The 17,401-nt window shown below is 34.6% G+C and overlaps 1 protein-coding gene across 8 annotated transcripts in view; it reads right to left on the bottom strand.

Annotated features, from left to right (window-relative positions):
• The window catches only part of LOC115223979 (E3 ubiquitin-protein ligase TRIP12), a 177,115-nt gene that overhangs the window by 51,400 nt on the left and 108,314 nt on the right, over positions 1–17,401 (bottom strand). For all 8 annotated transcript variants that reach the window (XM_029794745.2, XM_029794749.2, XM_029794750.2 and 5 more), the window contains 14 exons: positions 17,171–17,256; positions 16,188–16,385; positions 14,851–14,949; positions 13,343–13,504; positions 11,166–11,288; positions 9,965–10,076; positions 9,354–9,418; positions 8,231–8,280; positions 7,963–8,119; positions 7,701–7,863; positions 6,286–6,431; positions 3,947–4,053; positions 2,186–2,304; positions 1,017–1,227 (listed from right to left, as the gene is read on the bottom strand). In XM_029794745.2, coding sequence (XP_029650605.1) covers positions 1,017–1,227; positions 2,186–2,304; positions 3,947–4,053; positions 6,286–6,431; positions 7,701–7,863; positions 7,963–8,119; positions 8,231–8,280; positions 9,354–9,418; positions 9,965–10,076; positions 11,166–11,288; positions 13,343–13,504; positions 14,851–14,949; positions 16,188–16,385; positions 17,171–17,256 — 1,798 coding nt within the window. The remainder of the gene's footprint in view (positions 1–1,016; positions 1,228–2,185; positions 2,305–3,946; positions 4,054–6,285; positions 6,432–7,700; positions 7,864–7,962; positions 8,120–8,230; positions 8,281–9,353; positions 9,419–9,964; positions 10,077–11,165; positions 11,289–13,342; positions 13,505–14,850; positions 14,950–16,187; positions 16,386–17,170; positions 17,257–17,401) is intronic.

Genomic DNA, 17,401 nt, shown 5'->3' with positions numbered 1-17,401 from the left:
ATCCCTTGTCTTATTATAAGGCAAGACATATTGAAGTGTACCACAGTTTTCATGACATTAAACTGTAGAGAAACATCTTTGCTACAGAGGAACATCACTCTGCAAGCTAATGAAAGGCAACTTATTCGGTAGTACCTTCACTAAATAAAGCAATGAAAAATATCTCAACACCACTAACTTGGCTGAGTCATTAACAATTAAATGCTTTTGCAAGAAACAAAGTTCTATTGACGATAACTACACGAGCAACTCATTTTATTCTGAGATACTATAACATTTTTTCTGACCAGGGCAACATAAAATGAAGCACCTTGCTCCCGGACACAGTGCAACACGCAGTGCAGGAATTTTAACCACAACCTTATAATTGTGGGCCAAACTATCTAATAACTAATCCATGTTGTGCAGTCATGCAACAATTGGCAAAAAATTCTATTAAATAAATAAAACAAAATCTAATCTGATCGTGGCCGTTGCCAGCCTCGCTTGGCACCTGTGCCGGTGGCACGTAAAAAGCACCCACTACACTCTTAGAGTGGTTAGCGTTAGGAAGGGTATCCAGCTGTAGAAACACTGCCAGATCAGACTGGAGCCTGGTGCAGCCTTCTGGCTTCCCAGATCCCCGGTCGAACCGTCCAACCCATGCTAGCATGGAGAACGGATGTTAAACGATGATGATGATGATGATGATGATAAGTGGGGAAAAAAGTACTGTGTAAGTTAGCCAAAGCCTTCCTTGATTACTGATAGCAAGAATCAGTGTATGATGAGATTCTTTGTCAGACCAACAGATAAAAACATATTTCAGTATATGTTTGTATTTAAAGGAGCAACAAATCAAATATTTCCTTTTTTTTTTATTCATTGCTGTTGTACCATACAACTGCAAATAGAATCTGTCACAATTGTTATCTAATAAGTACTATTCAGATAAGCAGCAGCTATGAGTATTTTAATGCATACACAACACATGAGGCAGCAATTAAGAGTTAACTTATAGATGAAGAAAAACTTACATTTGAGAACTGTGTTCTTCTGATTCCCCTGTAGCTCCTACTGTTACCATGCTGAAGTAGGAATCTTTCCGCTCAATGGCATCAGCATTACTACTACTGAGACTCGAACTTGAGCCTGATGCTGAACCAGGGGCAACAGTATTGCCTTTTGGAAGAGAAGATGCACTTTGGACTTCGATTTCTGTTAACTTCTTTATCTGGTGCATAACTCCTAGAAAACAGAAATTCATTTTAAAAGCCACAGGATCCATTTTTACAAAATGTATTATCTTACACAACACCACAACAGAAACAAATGATTAATAAATGATTGGTTTAAAAAATTTCCCTAAGATAGAGACATTCTTTTGAGATATCTAAACAACAACTATCTGTTTCTACTTTTACAGCAACAACAAACAGAACAATTCTATTTCATTGCTCATGATGGTCTTGTTAAGTATTCTAATACATGAAGACACTGGACGATTGTTTACCCTAAAGATAACTTAGGGTTCATATAGAAAAAAATAATAAAAATATCTTAGAATACAGATTGAAAAAATAAAACCCCGGCAAGTTTTATCTTCAATAAAGAGACCTCACTGACTGCCATTGTTTAGTTATCAATCCTATTAACTACACAAAAACTAACATAACAGTAGGAATTTTTCATATCAATGGCGATGAAATAGTAAACTGTAAAATCTAACCCTTAAACAAGACTTGAGATCCAATTCTCCCCTTCTTGGCAGAGTACTGTATTGACTTTACATACATCAGGTAAGAAGCCCAATGCATATACGACATAACAAGTGGATTTGATGCATCAGAGATATTACAATAAAATCACATCTCCTCTAACATCACATCAAAAGGTACTTGTACGAAGTCAGATGTCTGCCAAAGCTAAATGCACATGATCAAATTAAATGTCCAGAAAACAAGAAAAGATAATTTACATTACATCCAAAGTCGACCTTGGTGGAATTTGAACTCAGAACGTAAGGATGGATGTAATGCTAAGCACTTTGCCTAGCATGCTAATGATTCTGCCAGCTTGCAAGACACACAATGTAAAAGATAAATAATATACACTGGGTGGAGAGGCATTTTTATAAAAAATATAAATACTGAGATATTTAAAAATACAACGCAAAACATATGCAAAGGATAAGTTTATTACAAACCTTCTCGCCTAAAGTAAATGCTGAATATGTCTGGAAGTTTCTGCATGAGAACATCAGCCATTTGTATGGCACCAACAACTACCTTTAAATCTTGTGAAGCCATCATAGCTGCTATGTGACTAAAAGAATAGAAAAATATTGGGCGTCAAACAGGCAGCTCAAGTCATTTTATTTTGATTGTGAAACAAACTGAGTATGTTATAAGTAGGACCAATGTAAACAAGTTATATACAGGAGCAAATATACATTATTAATTGCAACCAAGTCAATGTTAGTGATTCTGCATCATGTGTGTATATATGCACAGGTATGTACATTTGGCGTTAGGAAGGGCATCCAGCCGTAGAAACATTGCCAGATCAGACTGGGCCTGGTGCAGCCTTCTGGCTTCCTGGACCCCAGTTGAACCGTCAAACCATTGCCAGCATGGAAAGCGGATGCTAAACGATGATGATGATGGTTATGTAATCTTGGGTTCAGTCCAATTGTGTGGCATCATGGCCAAATATTTTCTACTATAGCCTCCGGCTGACCAAAGTCTTGTGAACAGATTTGGTAGATGGAAAGTGAATGTGTGTGCCCTTTTCTTGACTTCACATGATAATTGTAAATAAGAATCATCATCATAGAAGTGAGGTTGTTCCTCTACAGTCTTTTGTGAAAAACATGTCTGGCCATGGACAAATATTACTTTGCTTAGAAACCGGTGAGGGCTGACGACAGGAAGGGTATCCAGCCATACAAAATCTGCCTCAATAAAATCTGTCAAACCCATGCAAGCATGGAAAAATGGAGGTAAAACATGACACATACACAGAGGAATATAATCAAAATTGCAATCAAGTGACTCAGTGATTGTAATTCTATATCCACTGCCAATATTTTGCTGTGACTAAGCAAAATAATTGTTTTTAGTTAGATACATATTCTCTAAGATTAGGCTACTGGAAATAAGTTTTATAACCTGGCATAATTTTCATCATTACTCTAGTTCTGTAATTGTTGAACTTTCAAATCTAGTTCCACAAGAACCAGTGTTTTCTCTCTAAACATCAAACAGGTCTTTACGGTTCTATTGTGAATTCTATACTAACAATTGTTACTTTTAAACTTTAGCAGCAGATTTTCTATTGGGTTTTCCATAAGTACTGTCGCCGTCATCATTAACAACAACAACAACATTTAACATGCATTTTCCATACTGGCATGGGTTGGATGGCTTGACAGAAACTGGCAAGGTCAGGGACTGCACCAGGTTTCATAGTCTGTTTTGGCTTGGTTTTTTATGGATGGATGCCCTTCCTAATGCCAACCACTTTATACAGCGTACTGGTTGCTTTTTATGTAGCACCATCATCAGTACATTCTATGTGGCACCAGCACTAGTGCATTTTATACGGCACATTGGTTTTAGGATCTAAATTCTGCAGTGGTGGACAGGTTTCCTTGAGTACAGCAGTGCACCACATATTTCAGTCCTCTGTCATCTCCCTTGTAAGGTTCAGTGTTTTGAGACTGGCCTCCAAAGCAACTATTTACATATAGCAAGAGTATTCGATTTGTGAGAACCTAGATAACCAATTATATGTCACACAACTGGGGAAAGTGGACACTGTTTCTCTGGAGGTGTATAGGATACACTGCTTGTTATCAACAAAGAAAACCTTTTCTCTTTTTTTTTTTAAACAATCCCGCAAAGGAACCCCCTTCATATGTCAAATTACTACATAAAGCCTCATGGCTGTAAAAATAACTGCTCACCTGGAAACAGGTTGATTCTTCAAGACAACTTTGAGAAGATTTGAGCTAGCATAATAGATCATTCTCAACAATGTTTGTAGACATTTATGTCTCACAGTAGGTCCAGCCTGCAAAAATAAATTAAAAATAAAATTTTAAAAAAACCATTATGAAAAGTTAATTTATTTTCAAACACCACTTTTTATAATTAATGATTCAAAGAAAACTTTTACATCCCTGCATGCATACATGTTTGGAGAGAGAAAATAGCCAGGACAACAGAACACTAGATTAGATACCAAGTTGATACCTTGCTAGTGTTTTAAAAACTGACATTTTTGGAGAACATTATAAAAATCCAAAATAATAGTAAAATAATAATAAATCTCTGAACGAGGTATAAACAGTAACTGCACGACAATGTGAGGTATATTTGCCATCTCACTATGGCTAACCACTAAGGGAGGGAAGGATGACCTCCCTTTGCAAATACCGATAGGATACAGAAAGTGTGCCTATAGCCAGCTGGAGGAGATGTTCTCCTGGGGCTATAAGCTACAGTAACACCCACCCTTAGTGGTTAGCCATATTGAGATGGCAAATATACCTCACAAATAGTAAAATAATTATTACTAAAGTAAGTGGAATGCAACAGCTAGCTCAATGAACAACAGTACTTGACATTGTACCCATTTTAGCCACCACAGGAGCAGAAGACAGATTATAAAGTAACTTCACTAAATATTGGTTTCTAATTTTGGCACGTGGTCAGCAATTTCAGGGATGGGGGTAAGTCGATGTTGATCCCAGTGCTCAACCTGTACTTATTTTATTGACCCCAAAGTACGAAAGGCAAAGTTGACCTTGGTGGAAGTTGAACTGAGAACATAAACATGAATGAAATGCTGCTAAGCATTTTACCCACCACAGTAACGATTCTACTAGCTTACTACCTTATATAATAATAATTTCAAATTTTGGCACAAGAGACAAGTTGATTACATAAACCCCAGTGCTCAATAGGTACTTATTTTATCAACCCCAAAAGGATGAAAGGCAAAGTCAACCTTGGCAGAATTTGAACTCAGAATGTAAAGACATGAAATGCCACTAAGCATTTTACCTGGCATTCTAACAATTCTTCCTGCTTGCCACCTTAATAATTAGTTCATTGTTCAATGGAACTAACAAGTAGTATAAGCATCACCATGAGGCTGTAACTGAGGCAGAATATGTAATCTCTCTTGTGACTTTCCAGTATACGCAGACAGAACTTCAAAGCTGATAAACCAGATATTGTTGTGAAAGACCAAAGCAATAATGTTTGTTAATTGATCAACATGAGCATTCCTTGTGATCATAATACCTCAGCAAAAGCATTTGACAAGTTCAGAAAATATAACAATTTGCTCATTGAAATTGAGAAAATGTGGCATCTCAAGGTGGTTACAATACTAGTGATGGGAGGGAACATTTGGAATGATCAAAAGAACTTAAAATTATTCAAGAATGATCCCTGACTTACCAGCTCTACAAGAAGTGCAGAAGATTGCTTTAACTGATATGTCACACATATTAAGAGCATTGTCACTGTGAAGACAATTACAACCCATATAAATGGTTTTTTTCAGTCATTTCTTTCACATAACTTGATTTTTTAAATGAAGAATCTGGTGTTTTTATTTTAATGGCCTATCACTGTACACAGTGAATTTCTTTGCTCTAGGTGTTGAGAAGACACTTGGCAACAAATGGAAACAATGTTGAAGGAAGAGGGAAAACTTATAACGATGATAATGCTACCCTGAATCAATGCCAGGCAGTGGTACTGATTTTCTGATCTTAACTGATTGGAAGGGTTATTGTGTACATGTTTCGTCTTGGTGTAAAAGATGGGCAGCAACAAATATTCTGCTCAATATCTCAGATTTGCTTGTTAGTTGCTTCACCATAACCAGTTGAACATGTCTCTTAGTAGCTGACAATATGTGTATCTGATTACAAACAGGAATAGTGGGAGAGTATCAGCCATGTGTTGAGACAAATTCTTTGGAGTTTGAATAATACACCTCTGGAAACATGGGTGTTTCAATCATCATCCTTAAACTTTACTGAGGGACCTTTTGAGCGGGATTGGCCACTTGACCATAAGAAAATTCTAACTGGATGCCACCTGCAAGATCATGTGTTGCTTATCTTGATAATAGATCACCATGTTACGCACATATACTTGTGATGCAGGTGCCTGATGTACCCTTATCAGATGGGTAGTCATGATGGGCTTCATTTCTAGCCCAGTATCACTTTGATGGCATGCACTCAATAACAACAATAACAACAACAACAATAATAATAATTACCGATGAACTATATACTTCATATAAAACTGCAAAGAGAGTTTGAATAAATGCAGAGGCAAGATCTATATCTTCTTTTAATATTTCCTCTCTGGAATCACATTGTTCAACATTTGGATCAGATGAGGAAGAAGAGGAAGAGGAGGAAGCTGAAATAAAGCCAAAGTTATTGTTACAGTAATTCCAGTTACATGATGAGAAAATCAAGTTTATATTACAATAAAGGAGATAAGACAATGTACAACATCATAACAAATATATAACCCTTCAGCATTCAGACTGTTTTGAATTAATCATGCACTATCTCATAGCTTCAAAATTTTGATGATGTGATTGTATATGTTTTCAGAATGACATTGTAAGGTAGGTGTAAGAGGCCAGATCTGTCCAGTTTAAACATAAGTAGAATATTTGGACCAGATATGGTGGTTTGAATGCTAAAGAGTTAAAGCTACTCTGACAAGCTGAAACAGTTTTCATTGATTCTTCTAATAATGTGGGAGAAGCTAATCTCCAAATGTGATGATGGCCAAAAACCATGTGGTGGGTGTTAATCTTACAATCAAACCAAGGTAAACTATTGGCTTTTCCATTGCTGATAGAAAGTGTTACCATTCATTTTTTTTTTTTTTTTTTTTTTTACCAGTGTTAAGTGGCAGGATTTGAATTCAGAACATAATCAGAACAGATACAACAAAGCATCCAGTTCAGTCAAACAATTCTAGTAACCTGCTGCCAGGACAACAACTTTAATAACTCTGAAAAGATGAAAAACAAAGCTGACTTTGCCAGGAATTGAATTCAGAATACTGTAAGTTGGAACATAACAAATACTGCAGGCATTCTGACACTCCAATGACTCTGCTAAACAGAAATCAATCAAACCAATATTCACACCTTTGTCTAAAGACAGGTCAGGGTTAAGTGAAAGCTGCATTATCATCATTTAATGTCCGTTTTCCATGCTGGTATGGGTTGGATGGTTTGACAGGAACTAGTAAGGCCAGGGGTGACACCAAGTTCCATTGTCTGTTTCGGTTTGGTTTCTACAACAGGATGTCCTTCATAATGCCAACCAGTTTACAGAATGTACCAGGTGCTTTTTATGTGGCACCAGCACCCACACCAATGCTTTTTATGTGGCACAGACATTTACGCTGATTTCCAATCAACAGTTATCTTATTCCTACATAATGCTAGACTAGATTCAAACCTGGGACATAAGTTTCTAAATTAAATTATTATGCTTGTATCCAACAGGCAAACTGACAGTTAATCCAGTTATCATTTGACACACAATTACAGACATCAACAAACTGAGACATATTCACATATACACAGCAAACCACAACACTTCAATTTCATAGTCAAGAATGACCAGCTGTCCCTCCTCTAAATAATAAATATTAAATACTTACAAGCAGAGTGAATACAACTAGCAACCAATGAATTAACTTTTCTCTGAACTGGCCGTGCTGTGCCAGTATCTTCGTTGATTTGTTGCATGGAGTTAAAGTCAATTGTATAAGCTCTTCCCATTGTAGACAGGCTTACTTCATCTTCACCTGATTGATGAGCTGCCTACAAATAAAACAGCCAAAGTCATTAAATGTTTCATTCCTTTATAGTGATTTTAATTATTAAAATATTAAAACCTATTTTTAATTGCAGAATACTTACCTCAATGATTCTGCTATCAATCAATGCATAGGGATGCCACATTCCACGATCATCTCTCCATTGCCAAATAACAGCATCACCACTGACAGACGATCCCTTCTTTAACATAGAATCAATTGAAAATATGCCATCTGATGGCAATTTCGGCATTAATTCACTGAAAGAGAATCAGGGTATTTTAAAATTAGATTTGAGTGGTGGAAGTTACAGAAATTTATTTTGTATCTCAAAATTTGAAACAATTGCAAGAATAAAGAGAGAAACCTACCCAATTAAACAAACAATTTCATACAATTCTTGAGGTGTCCTGGAAATCAGCTGGAATTTTAAAAAAAACAAAACAATAATAACTTTAAACACATTAATAAAAACAATGCAAGCATGTTACCTGCACAGATTCAAGTTAACATAGCCTGATATATAAATCATAATGTGTAAGATTTTAATTTGAATAATACTGGAAACATTTTCTTTTACAAGAATGAACAATGAAAGCCAGTAAAATATCCTATCTCATTTCAATAGCAGTTATTGTTTCGGTGCTATTTTATTTGTTCCAATCCTTAGACTGTGGCCATGCTGGGGCACCGCCTTGAATTTTCAGTCGAATGAATAAACCCCAGTACTTATTCTATTGGTCTGAACAGTTGAGTTACAGGGATGTGAACACACCAGCGCTGGTTGTCAAGCAATGTTGGTATTGGTGGGGGAACAAACACAGACACATCTTATATATATATATATTATATATATATATATATATATATTATATATATATATATATATATATATATATATATATATAATATATATATATATTTATAAAACGGACTTCTTTCAGTTTCTGTCTATCAAATCCACTCATAAGGTTTGATCAGCTCAAAGTTATAGAAGACAACTGCCCAAGGTGTCATGCAATGGGACTGAACCTGGAAGCATGTAGTTGGGAAGCAAGCTTCTTACCACACAGCTGTGCACATAGCGTTCCTCTAGGCATCCCATCATGCACTATTAGACACATTTATAGGTATGATGTAACTAAATCTAAGTGTTTCTTTCACAACTTTCTTTGGTCTAAATCTACTATAGATTTACTTGACTATGTAGTTATCAGCCAATGTTATTACTATGAAACTTGTTAGTCCACTTGCTTTAATTTCAAAATCATTTGAAAATAAGTATTACTCAAATGTTATGCTCTTAACTCTTCTGACAAACAGAGTCAACCACATGAATAAAATAAAGGAAATTGATTTCATACAATCCATGCTGAATACTTGTCAGTTCCATTAAACAATGGGCTGGTTGAGAACATAAATACCAAAAGCTCTATTTCGCCAAACACTAAATCAATTTGCTAGATACCATTGAAGATATGATTTACTTCTTACCTCAATACTTTGAGAAGCTTGGTCTGAGGAACCAACCAGCAAATAACACAATGTTTCAGCTATTTCTGAAAAGAAAATATTTCACACCAGTTAACAAGAGCAAAAAACAAACAATTTCATACAATTCAGATAGAACAGTAATAAATAAATTAATAAATATATCCTAACAGCAGAATCTCTTTGACAAGTGATCTGAAACTACACTTATAAATGCAATGGTCCACTGCATACAAGTCAATGTTGTATTATATTAAAGATATCTCAAAATAAAAAGGACATCCATTTCAGCATAATGTAATATTAATGATGAAATCCTATGAGAAAGTAATAGGACAGCAAAAATATTCTATAGTCAACAATGATACCAGATATATCATGTTAAATATATTGTTCAATCACAACTTAATAAAATGCAAATTTTAGCAAATTTTATTTATGCATTTTAAATACTTTTTCTCATGGGTCTGCTAAACTTAATGATCCTGAAATAATTTTAGATTCAAATGATCTATATAATAGCAACTCTGTTTCTACATATGCTGCGTTTCACTATAAAGCAAAATCATGGTCTGTACATGTTCAGTGACTTATAAGCAAAGATGACAACTTACTCTGTTTTAATAAGACAACAGCCAAATCAGGACAGCTCCCACACATAAGCGCCAGCATTCGTATTACCATCACAAATGTTCCTGTGTTTATTATAGGAGGACTCACAACCAGCTGGAATGAAAATATACCATTTAATGCTGACATTGAAAATGTCATTAAAATTCATCAACAGTCAAAAGTTTATAAAAAAAACAAACATTAAATTAAAAGTATTTATTTCCTATGTAAGGTCAAGCATTTCAGTTCTATATGACATTGTGTTTATGTTTACCAAACAAATTTAGTGAAGGAACTGCCAGGACATCAATCAAAAGTTAAAAACCAGATTGTGGATTTGGCAAACTGAATCTCATTACATTAAGATGCTTGTTCATTAAAAAACGATTTTCCAAAATATTCAACAATTAACAAAGCCAACATCATTTCCACTTTAACCCTTTTGTTACTAACCCAGCTGAAACTGGCTTTGGCTCTAAGTACAAATGTCTTGTTTTCATAAGTTTTGAATTAAAATCTTCCACTAAACCTTAGTCACAATTTATGTTCCTAACACTAGCTTAATGATAACTAAGTTAGTTTACTAAATTCTTTGTTATATTTAAAGTAATTGAAAGAAACACAGAGCATCTCAAAATGAATACAGTAACGAAAAGGTTAATAACAATACTTTGCCATTACTCTTCAATAATATGGTGAGATGACAACTTAAATATCTCATTTGAGCAGAAAACACATTTTTGTAGAAAACTGTTTTTGATTCTGAAGGTTCTGTTACATGAGTCCATAATTTGAAAGCCTACTTCATTGCTCCACAAATGAAGAAAAATGCTTCGTTAGCTACAAAATAATTGCATTAAGTGCTTATTCTCAAGTTAAAATAGATGACAGGCATCCTCTGAGAAACTACTATTAAACATACAAAGTACAATTCTCTGATTAATTAAATTTCAAGAATTTTACAGCAAATTAAAATTGGATCCACTCTAATGACAAGTTCTAAGAGTCCCGATCATAACACTAATAAAGAGAAATAAGGAACCTTGACAAGAATACTGATCATGAGTGGTACAGTGGTACCAATATTTGAATCACTACACTAAAGTATTTTTCCTTTAAATGAATCTGGGTAAAATATGCCTGTTTATGAAACTTGCTAATGAAAAACAGAGAATGCATTTAATTACATAAAAAGATACTTACTAGTTGCTGGATATTTGTGAGAAGACCATGAACAGCAATTTCTTTCAAAATCCTTTGATCATGTTGAAAGTTGTCAACAAGACGAGAGAAGCACAGGCAGCAGCTTTCCACTGATTTCTTGTCCTAAAACAAAATATTGACCATTCTAAATATTTCAAGTTCGGTATAATCAAATTATAATACAAGATATTTGGCAAAAATATCACACCTGGAACTAGCAATAATTTCATCATTTAGCGTCCGCTTTCCATGCTGGCATGGGTTGGACGGTTCAACTGGGGTCTGGGAAGCCAGAAGGCTGCACCAGGCCCAGTCTGATCTGGCAATGTTTCTGCGGCTGGATGCCCTTCCTAACGCCAACCACTACGTGAGTGTAGTGGGTGCTTTTTACGTGCCAGACGGGGCTGGCAAACAGCCAAAGTCAGATGGTGCTTTTTACGTGCCACCAGCACGGAGGCCCATCGAGGTGGCACTGGTAACGGCCACGTTCGGATGGTTTGCTTACGTGCCACCGGCACTGGTATCACAACTACAATTTCCATTGATGTTGATCAATTTCGATTCTGATTCTCACTTGCCTCGACAGGTCTTCACAAGTAGAGTTTTGTGTCCCAAGACACAATTGCATTCTGGATGCATCTATATATATATCATGTGAATTGACTAGGCTATTTGGGTGTTATACAGTACTGGTTACAATGTGCTTTTAATTCTTTCTTGATCATGCCATTCATTTCCATTTTGCCCCAAACTGCTTTACTGAACTGTCTGCCCATCATTGTACAGGTCTTCCTAATGCTCTTTCCAATATTTTGAATAACACTTGGCAACTACACACACAACTTAGTCTTAGGCTTTATAACAAACTGCATGAACAACAAAATACATGCAATCCAAAGACAAAGCACATGACTGATCAAAGGTGGGAAGCAATGAAATTGACAAAGTAAAAGAGTATGTCCAGTGGGGGGACACACCTAATATATGCCAAGATATGAATGCTGAAATCTTGACTCAAAGATAAGAGGGCAGCATGGATGGCATTTACCCCAATCTACATACAGGGTGTCCCAAAAGTCACTGATGGGTTTCAATTCTTAATAACTTCCTTAACTTTACAAATAAATTTATGAAATTTTCACACAATATAAAGAACATAATGGAAATTCATGTTCCCCAAGACTTGACTAGCCCGGATATCTTCTTGTGGTGATACCTGAAAGAGAGAGTTTACCTAACAAACTGGAGACCCTGATGCAACTGAAGGAGAACATCAATAGAGAAATCAGAGAAGTGGGGTCTGAAGGTGCAAGTTTTGGAAAGAATACGGGTGTGCGATGCCGAAAATGGCTGCCATTTAAGCGATGTCATTTTTCATATGTGATGTAGTGGTGTTGCATAATTTGACTTGTGCATATTAATTTCCATTATGTCCTTTATATTGTATCAAAATTTCATGCATTTATTTGTAATTTAAGGAAGTTATTAAAAACTGAAACCCACCAGTGACTTTTAAGACACACTGTACATATAATTATATATATCAGTTGTATTGTGTAAGTGGGGGAAGAATATAATTGTGAATTCAATGACAGAGAATGGTACAGCTAATTAGATAAAACCAGTAAATCAAGTGGTACTTATTTCACCACCCTGGGAGAATAAAAAGCAAAATCAACTCAGAAGGTTTAAACCCTTTTACTGCAGAAATCAGATGTATCCACTCAAGTTTCACTCTTAACTGCAGAACAGAAAGCAGTTTTATATACCAAGCTATCTGTTGCTGAAGAACGTTATGTTTGAAACTATTTTTGGTTGAAGTACATCAAGTTTACTTACCAATTCTATTTTTTGGTAGAAATTTATCATCATTACTGGAATAACCAAGAAATTTAATTCCACAGTTAAAGAGTTAAACTCAGAGCATAAAAATTTACAACTAAATATTGTAAGCTATTTTGTGGCTATCGCTCTATCAATTCTGTCAGTTCCCTGCCCTGGAATATATTGATATGCAATACTAAGACAATAAAGAGTAAAGTATCTATTCATGACTGTCTGGTGAGTAGATCAGCCTGTGTCTACTTCAAACAATAAAAAAACACAACAGTATAGAGATGGGTATGCCTAACCTTCACTAGAGCACCAGTAAAGGCCATAAAGGTGAAATTTCTTACTTGGTGATTTACTCTGGCACTAAGTAATGGCAAAGAGTCTCTTATATAATGAAATTCATCAGCTGTTAAATTCTGCACACAATTCGCTGTAATTGTTAATGCTGATCGTTGAGCAGAGATGGAGAAGAAATCCAAATACATCAAGCAAGCTGCAATGCCGCCCTACAGAAAGAAAAAAAAAGAAAACATGGAAAATTAGAGGGGTAAATTTCAATATTTTCAGTATACAAGTGGTGGTGGCTATCCCTTGAGATTTTATATATATATATATATATAAAATATTAGAAAAAAACCACCTTTTATCAATTCAAAATGAATAATTAAATTACACCATCTAGAAAATTACATATAATAGAAAAGTTAAAATAAAAATTAAAAAGTAAAGATTAAGTAAATTACAAGAATAACGTAATGTATATAATAGGTAGAAAAACAACATGTGTTTCGCTGCTATATTTCATTTTGAATTGATAAAAGGTGTTTTTTTTCCTAATATTTTATATATATTATATTGTGTGGAATTTGATTTAGTATTTCTAAATTGAATCTTTTTCCTTGTAAGTTTGGATTTTATTCCCTCAAATAATAATTATATATATATATATATATATATATTTATAGATTCTGAGGAGACAACCAAGTCCAATTCTTGTTTGGAAGTTCTTTCCACAAGTGGAACAGATGGTTCCAGAGGGAAGGTCCCTTCTTGGTTGTTCTTGTCCAACTTTTCTGCATCTCCTCTTTTCTTCTTGTTCAATAATTCTGCTGGACTCAAAATTAGTTGTTCCCTTTTTTGGTGATGGGTCTCCAACATTCTCGATCCTGAGCATTTCTCTCCCACTTCTTGGTATCAATATTACATTTCTTGAATATGAGTGGCACAATATTTCCACCATTCTTTCTCGGAAACAGAAAATGGGTACTGGACTGGGGTATTATTTATTTTAACTAACCAAGACTAAATAGTGGGGTGCCATAGTGTCAGTAAACTGAATCTAAAACATTCATTCTAGTATTGAGTAAGAACTCAATAACACTGCCCATGTTTTGGAGACAAATAGCAATCTTGCTATTTCACATTTCTCTCAAAATATTAGTCATCAAAAGTAATAATTTATTCTTGATTTAATTCTCATTTGATCACTTTATGATTGGTTATAGTAGTAGACATCTTGTAGAGAGAGGTCTCAACCAGTGCAGACACAAACTGAACATCTAACTTCACAGCTAGGCTGATCTTTCACAGAAATGTTTATCATAGAAACAAGGTCACAAATTCAGGGGCAGGGTGTATAGTCAAATTTACTCCACTCTTTGATTGATTTTTATTTAATACCATATTGCCTTTTGTTTTGATGCTCTACTGATACAAATCCAACACTTTACTAATTCCTGTAATCCTTTGACACAGATCTACAAATTTTTTCTGAAGTTCTATCAACCCACCGCTTTTTTTTTTAAATAAAATAATGAACAATAATAAAATTTTAAGAAAAACTGGTTCTTACATTAGCTGCCTGTAAAATAGATTTACTGTGCCTTTGTGAAAGCATCTCTAAAGCAGTTAGAGCTTGCTCAGCAACATCCATACACTGGATCACTTGTAACTGGGAAACAAATAAAATGGAAAAATAATTTATCTGAATAATTAAAAGAAAAAAAAAAATGGTTCAAGCTTCATAACTTTTTGATATTCATTATCATTAATGTACTGGAACAGAAACCACATATGTCATCACCATTATTTTATGTACATTTTCCATGCTGGCACAGGTTAGACCATTTGACAGGAGCTGGAGGGCCAGTGGGTTGCACCAGGCTCCAGTCATCTGTTCTGGCTTCGGTTCTATGGCTGGATGCCCCTTCCTAATGTCAGCCACTTTTCAGAGTATATTGGGTGCCTTTCTTTTTTTTTTTTTTTTTTTACATTTAACTGGTATAGGTGCTTTCTTTTTGTGGCACTGGCATGGGTACTTTATGTGACACCGATACAGGTGCTTTTCTATGTGGTACCAGCACAGGTGCTAATTACATTTTCATTACAAACATATTCATTAATATTTTGTTCAATTAAGGTACAAACTACCTGCAGGTGTAATCTTTTTGACATACTTCCAACAGTTTGTACTTGACTTCACTCAAGATTTAGGCCAAACTGAAGCTAAAAAAAGACAACACTACCTCAAGGTGCCTGCTGTATAGTGGGAGTGAAATCAAGACTTCTAAAGAATTTAGTCATGCTTGCAGCCTTTATTATACACAGATGTATATCCAACACAAAACAGATGAGTTGATATGAGCAAGAAGTTCATTGAGTTCTTGCTCTTACCATGTTATGTTGAGGTTGACAAAATTAACAATATTAGAGTTGATTGCAAAATTATTTATGTACCGTCTTCTCAATTCCTTCAGTTAATCTATATACGGCCATTTCCTTAGTCGATTCTCAAATTAGCTATATAAATAATTATTTCATAAACCAATGTAAACATTTTCATATCTCAATACACTTTATGGATCATCATTATCATCACAAAGTTTTAATTCACACCATGCTATTTTGAGTCTGATAAAAGTAATTAGAGTTGATTGCAAAATTATTTGCATGCCATTTTCATCATTCCTTCTTAAATTACTCTATACACCACCATTTCCTTGTTTTGTTTTTCTAATTAGCTATACAAGTAATTATTTGTGTCATAGACTAATATAAACATTTTGACATCTAGATACACTTCATGGATCACAATGTTTTAACTCACAAATACAAATTTGTCCAACCCATGCTAACATGGAAACCGGACGTTAAACGATGATGATGATGAAATTCATTGTATGTACTTACTTTCTCTAAAAACACAGGTACAGCCTCAACAACAACAGCTGAAGAGCGTGGCAATGCTTCCATCATGTAGGTAAGAGCACGACAAGCATGGTTCATCATATCAAAGTTATGGTCCATTTGCAACAATGTAATCAAAGCCGGAACAACTTGTTTCACAGGAAAGCCTGCCAAAGTGTCTTCATTGCCCATCACAAGAAGCTAGAAAAGTAAATGCTAGCAATTGTTTATCACTTTAACAACAAACAAACGAACAAACAAAAAAAAAAAAAAACTTCAAAGAAATAACAGAGGTAAATTCCTATTAGATCTATATAATTTTGTTAATGCTTGGTCTATATTGAAATGGGAGATGATTTTTGTAATTTTACAGCTGGAAACATTATTTCCCCTTATTTCTGTAAATTATAAAATAAATCTATAATCAGACAAACAGGACAACCAAAATATGTACTTTGCTTGGGTGTATCACTAACTATATGCAATTTTTGTACACACACAAGATGCTTTTTCACTCAATACCTTTTGAATTGGTAACACAGCAAGTATACCCAAACACTCTAGCTACTTGGTTTACAAGATCTTTAATATATAACCTAGCAGATCCTGGCCACACAAGATGGTACACACTTCATTACCTACTAGTCTCTTCTTGTTCATATCTATAACATCAAATAAATATTCAAAGCAGAAGCTCAATACATGAAAATATTTTGTCAGATCCTTGTACACAGCCAAGAGTTACAATTGCGCACACATTTAGTGAAAGAAAAGGTACCCAGCTGTAAAATAATGCCTCAATAATAATTCATTTAACCAAAGATAGCATAGAAAAATGAATTAAAACAAGCACAAAGGAAGCAAAAAGGAACCCATTAATTAAATAATACATGCTCAGCCAATTAACAAATTCTAAATGTTAAATTCCTGTGTGCTTATGTGTAAATCTGAAAGTGATCACAGAGAAATGAAAGTATAAAATTTACCTGACACATTTCTATAACAGCTGTCAGCTGCTGTCCTTCATCATTGACAGCTTGAAGACCTTGTAATAATTGTTGCACTTTGTTCACTACGAAATAAATAACAATTTCGGTTAATATTAAAAACACAGATACGTAAATAGAATATTTTATAGAATTATATTTCCACATGTGAAAGAATTTCAAGATAACATTTTTCTTTTCTACAGGAAAAAATGAACTTCATTATTTTAT

Source organism: Octopus sinensis, linkage group LG24 (genome assembly GCF_006345805.1).
Source record: "Octopus sinensis linkage group LG24, ASM634580v1, whole genome shotgun sequence".
NCBI classification, from domain to species: Eukaryota; Metazoa; Mollusca; class Cephalopoda; order Octopoda; family Octopodidae; genus Octopus; species Octopus sinensis.
Note: the sequence above shows the minus strand (reverse complement) of the source record. Positions and strands in the feature narration are given on the sequence as shown.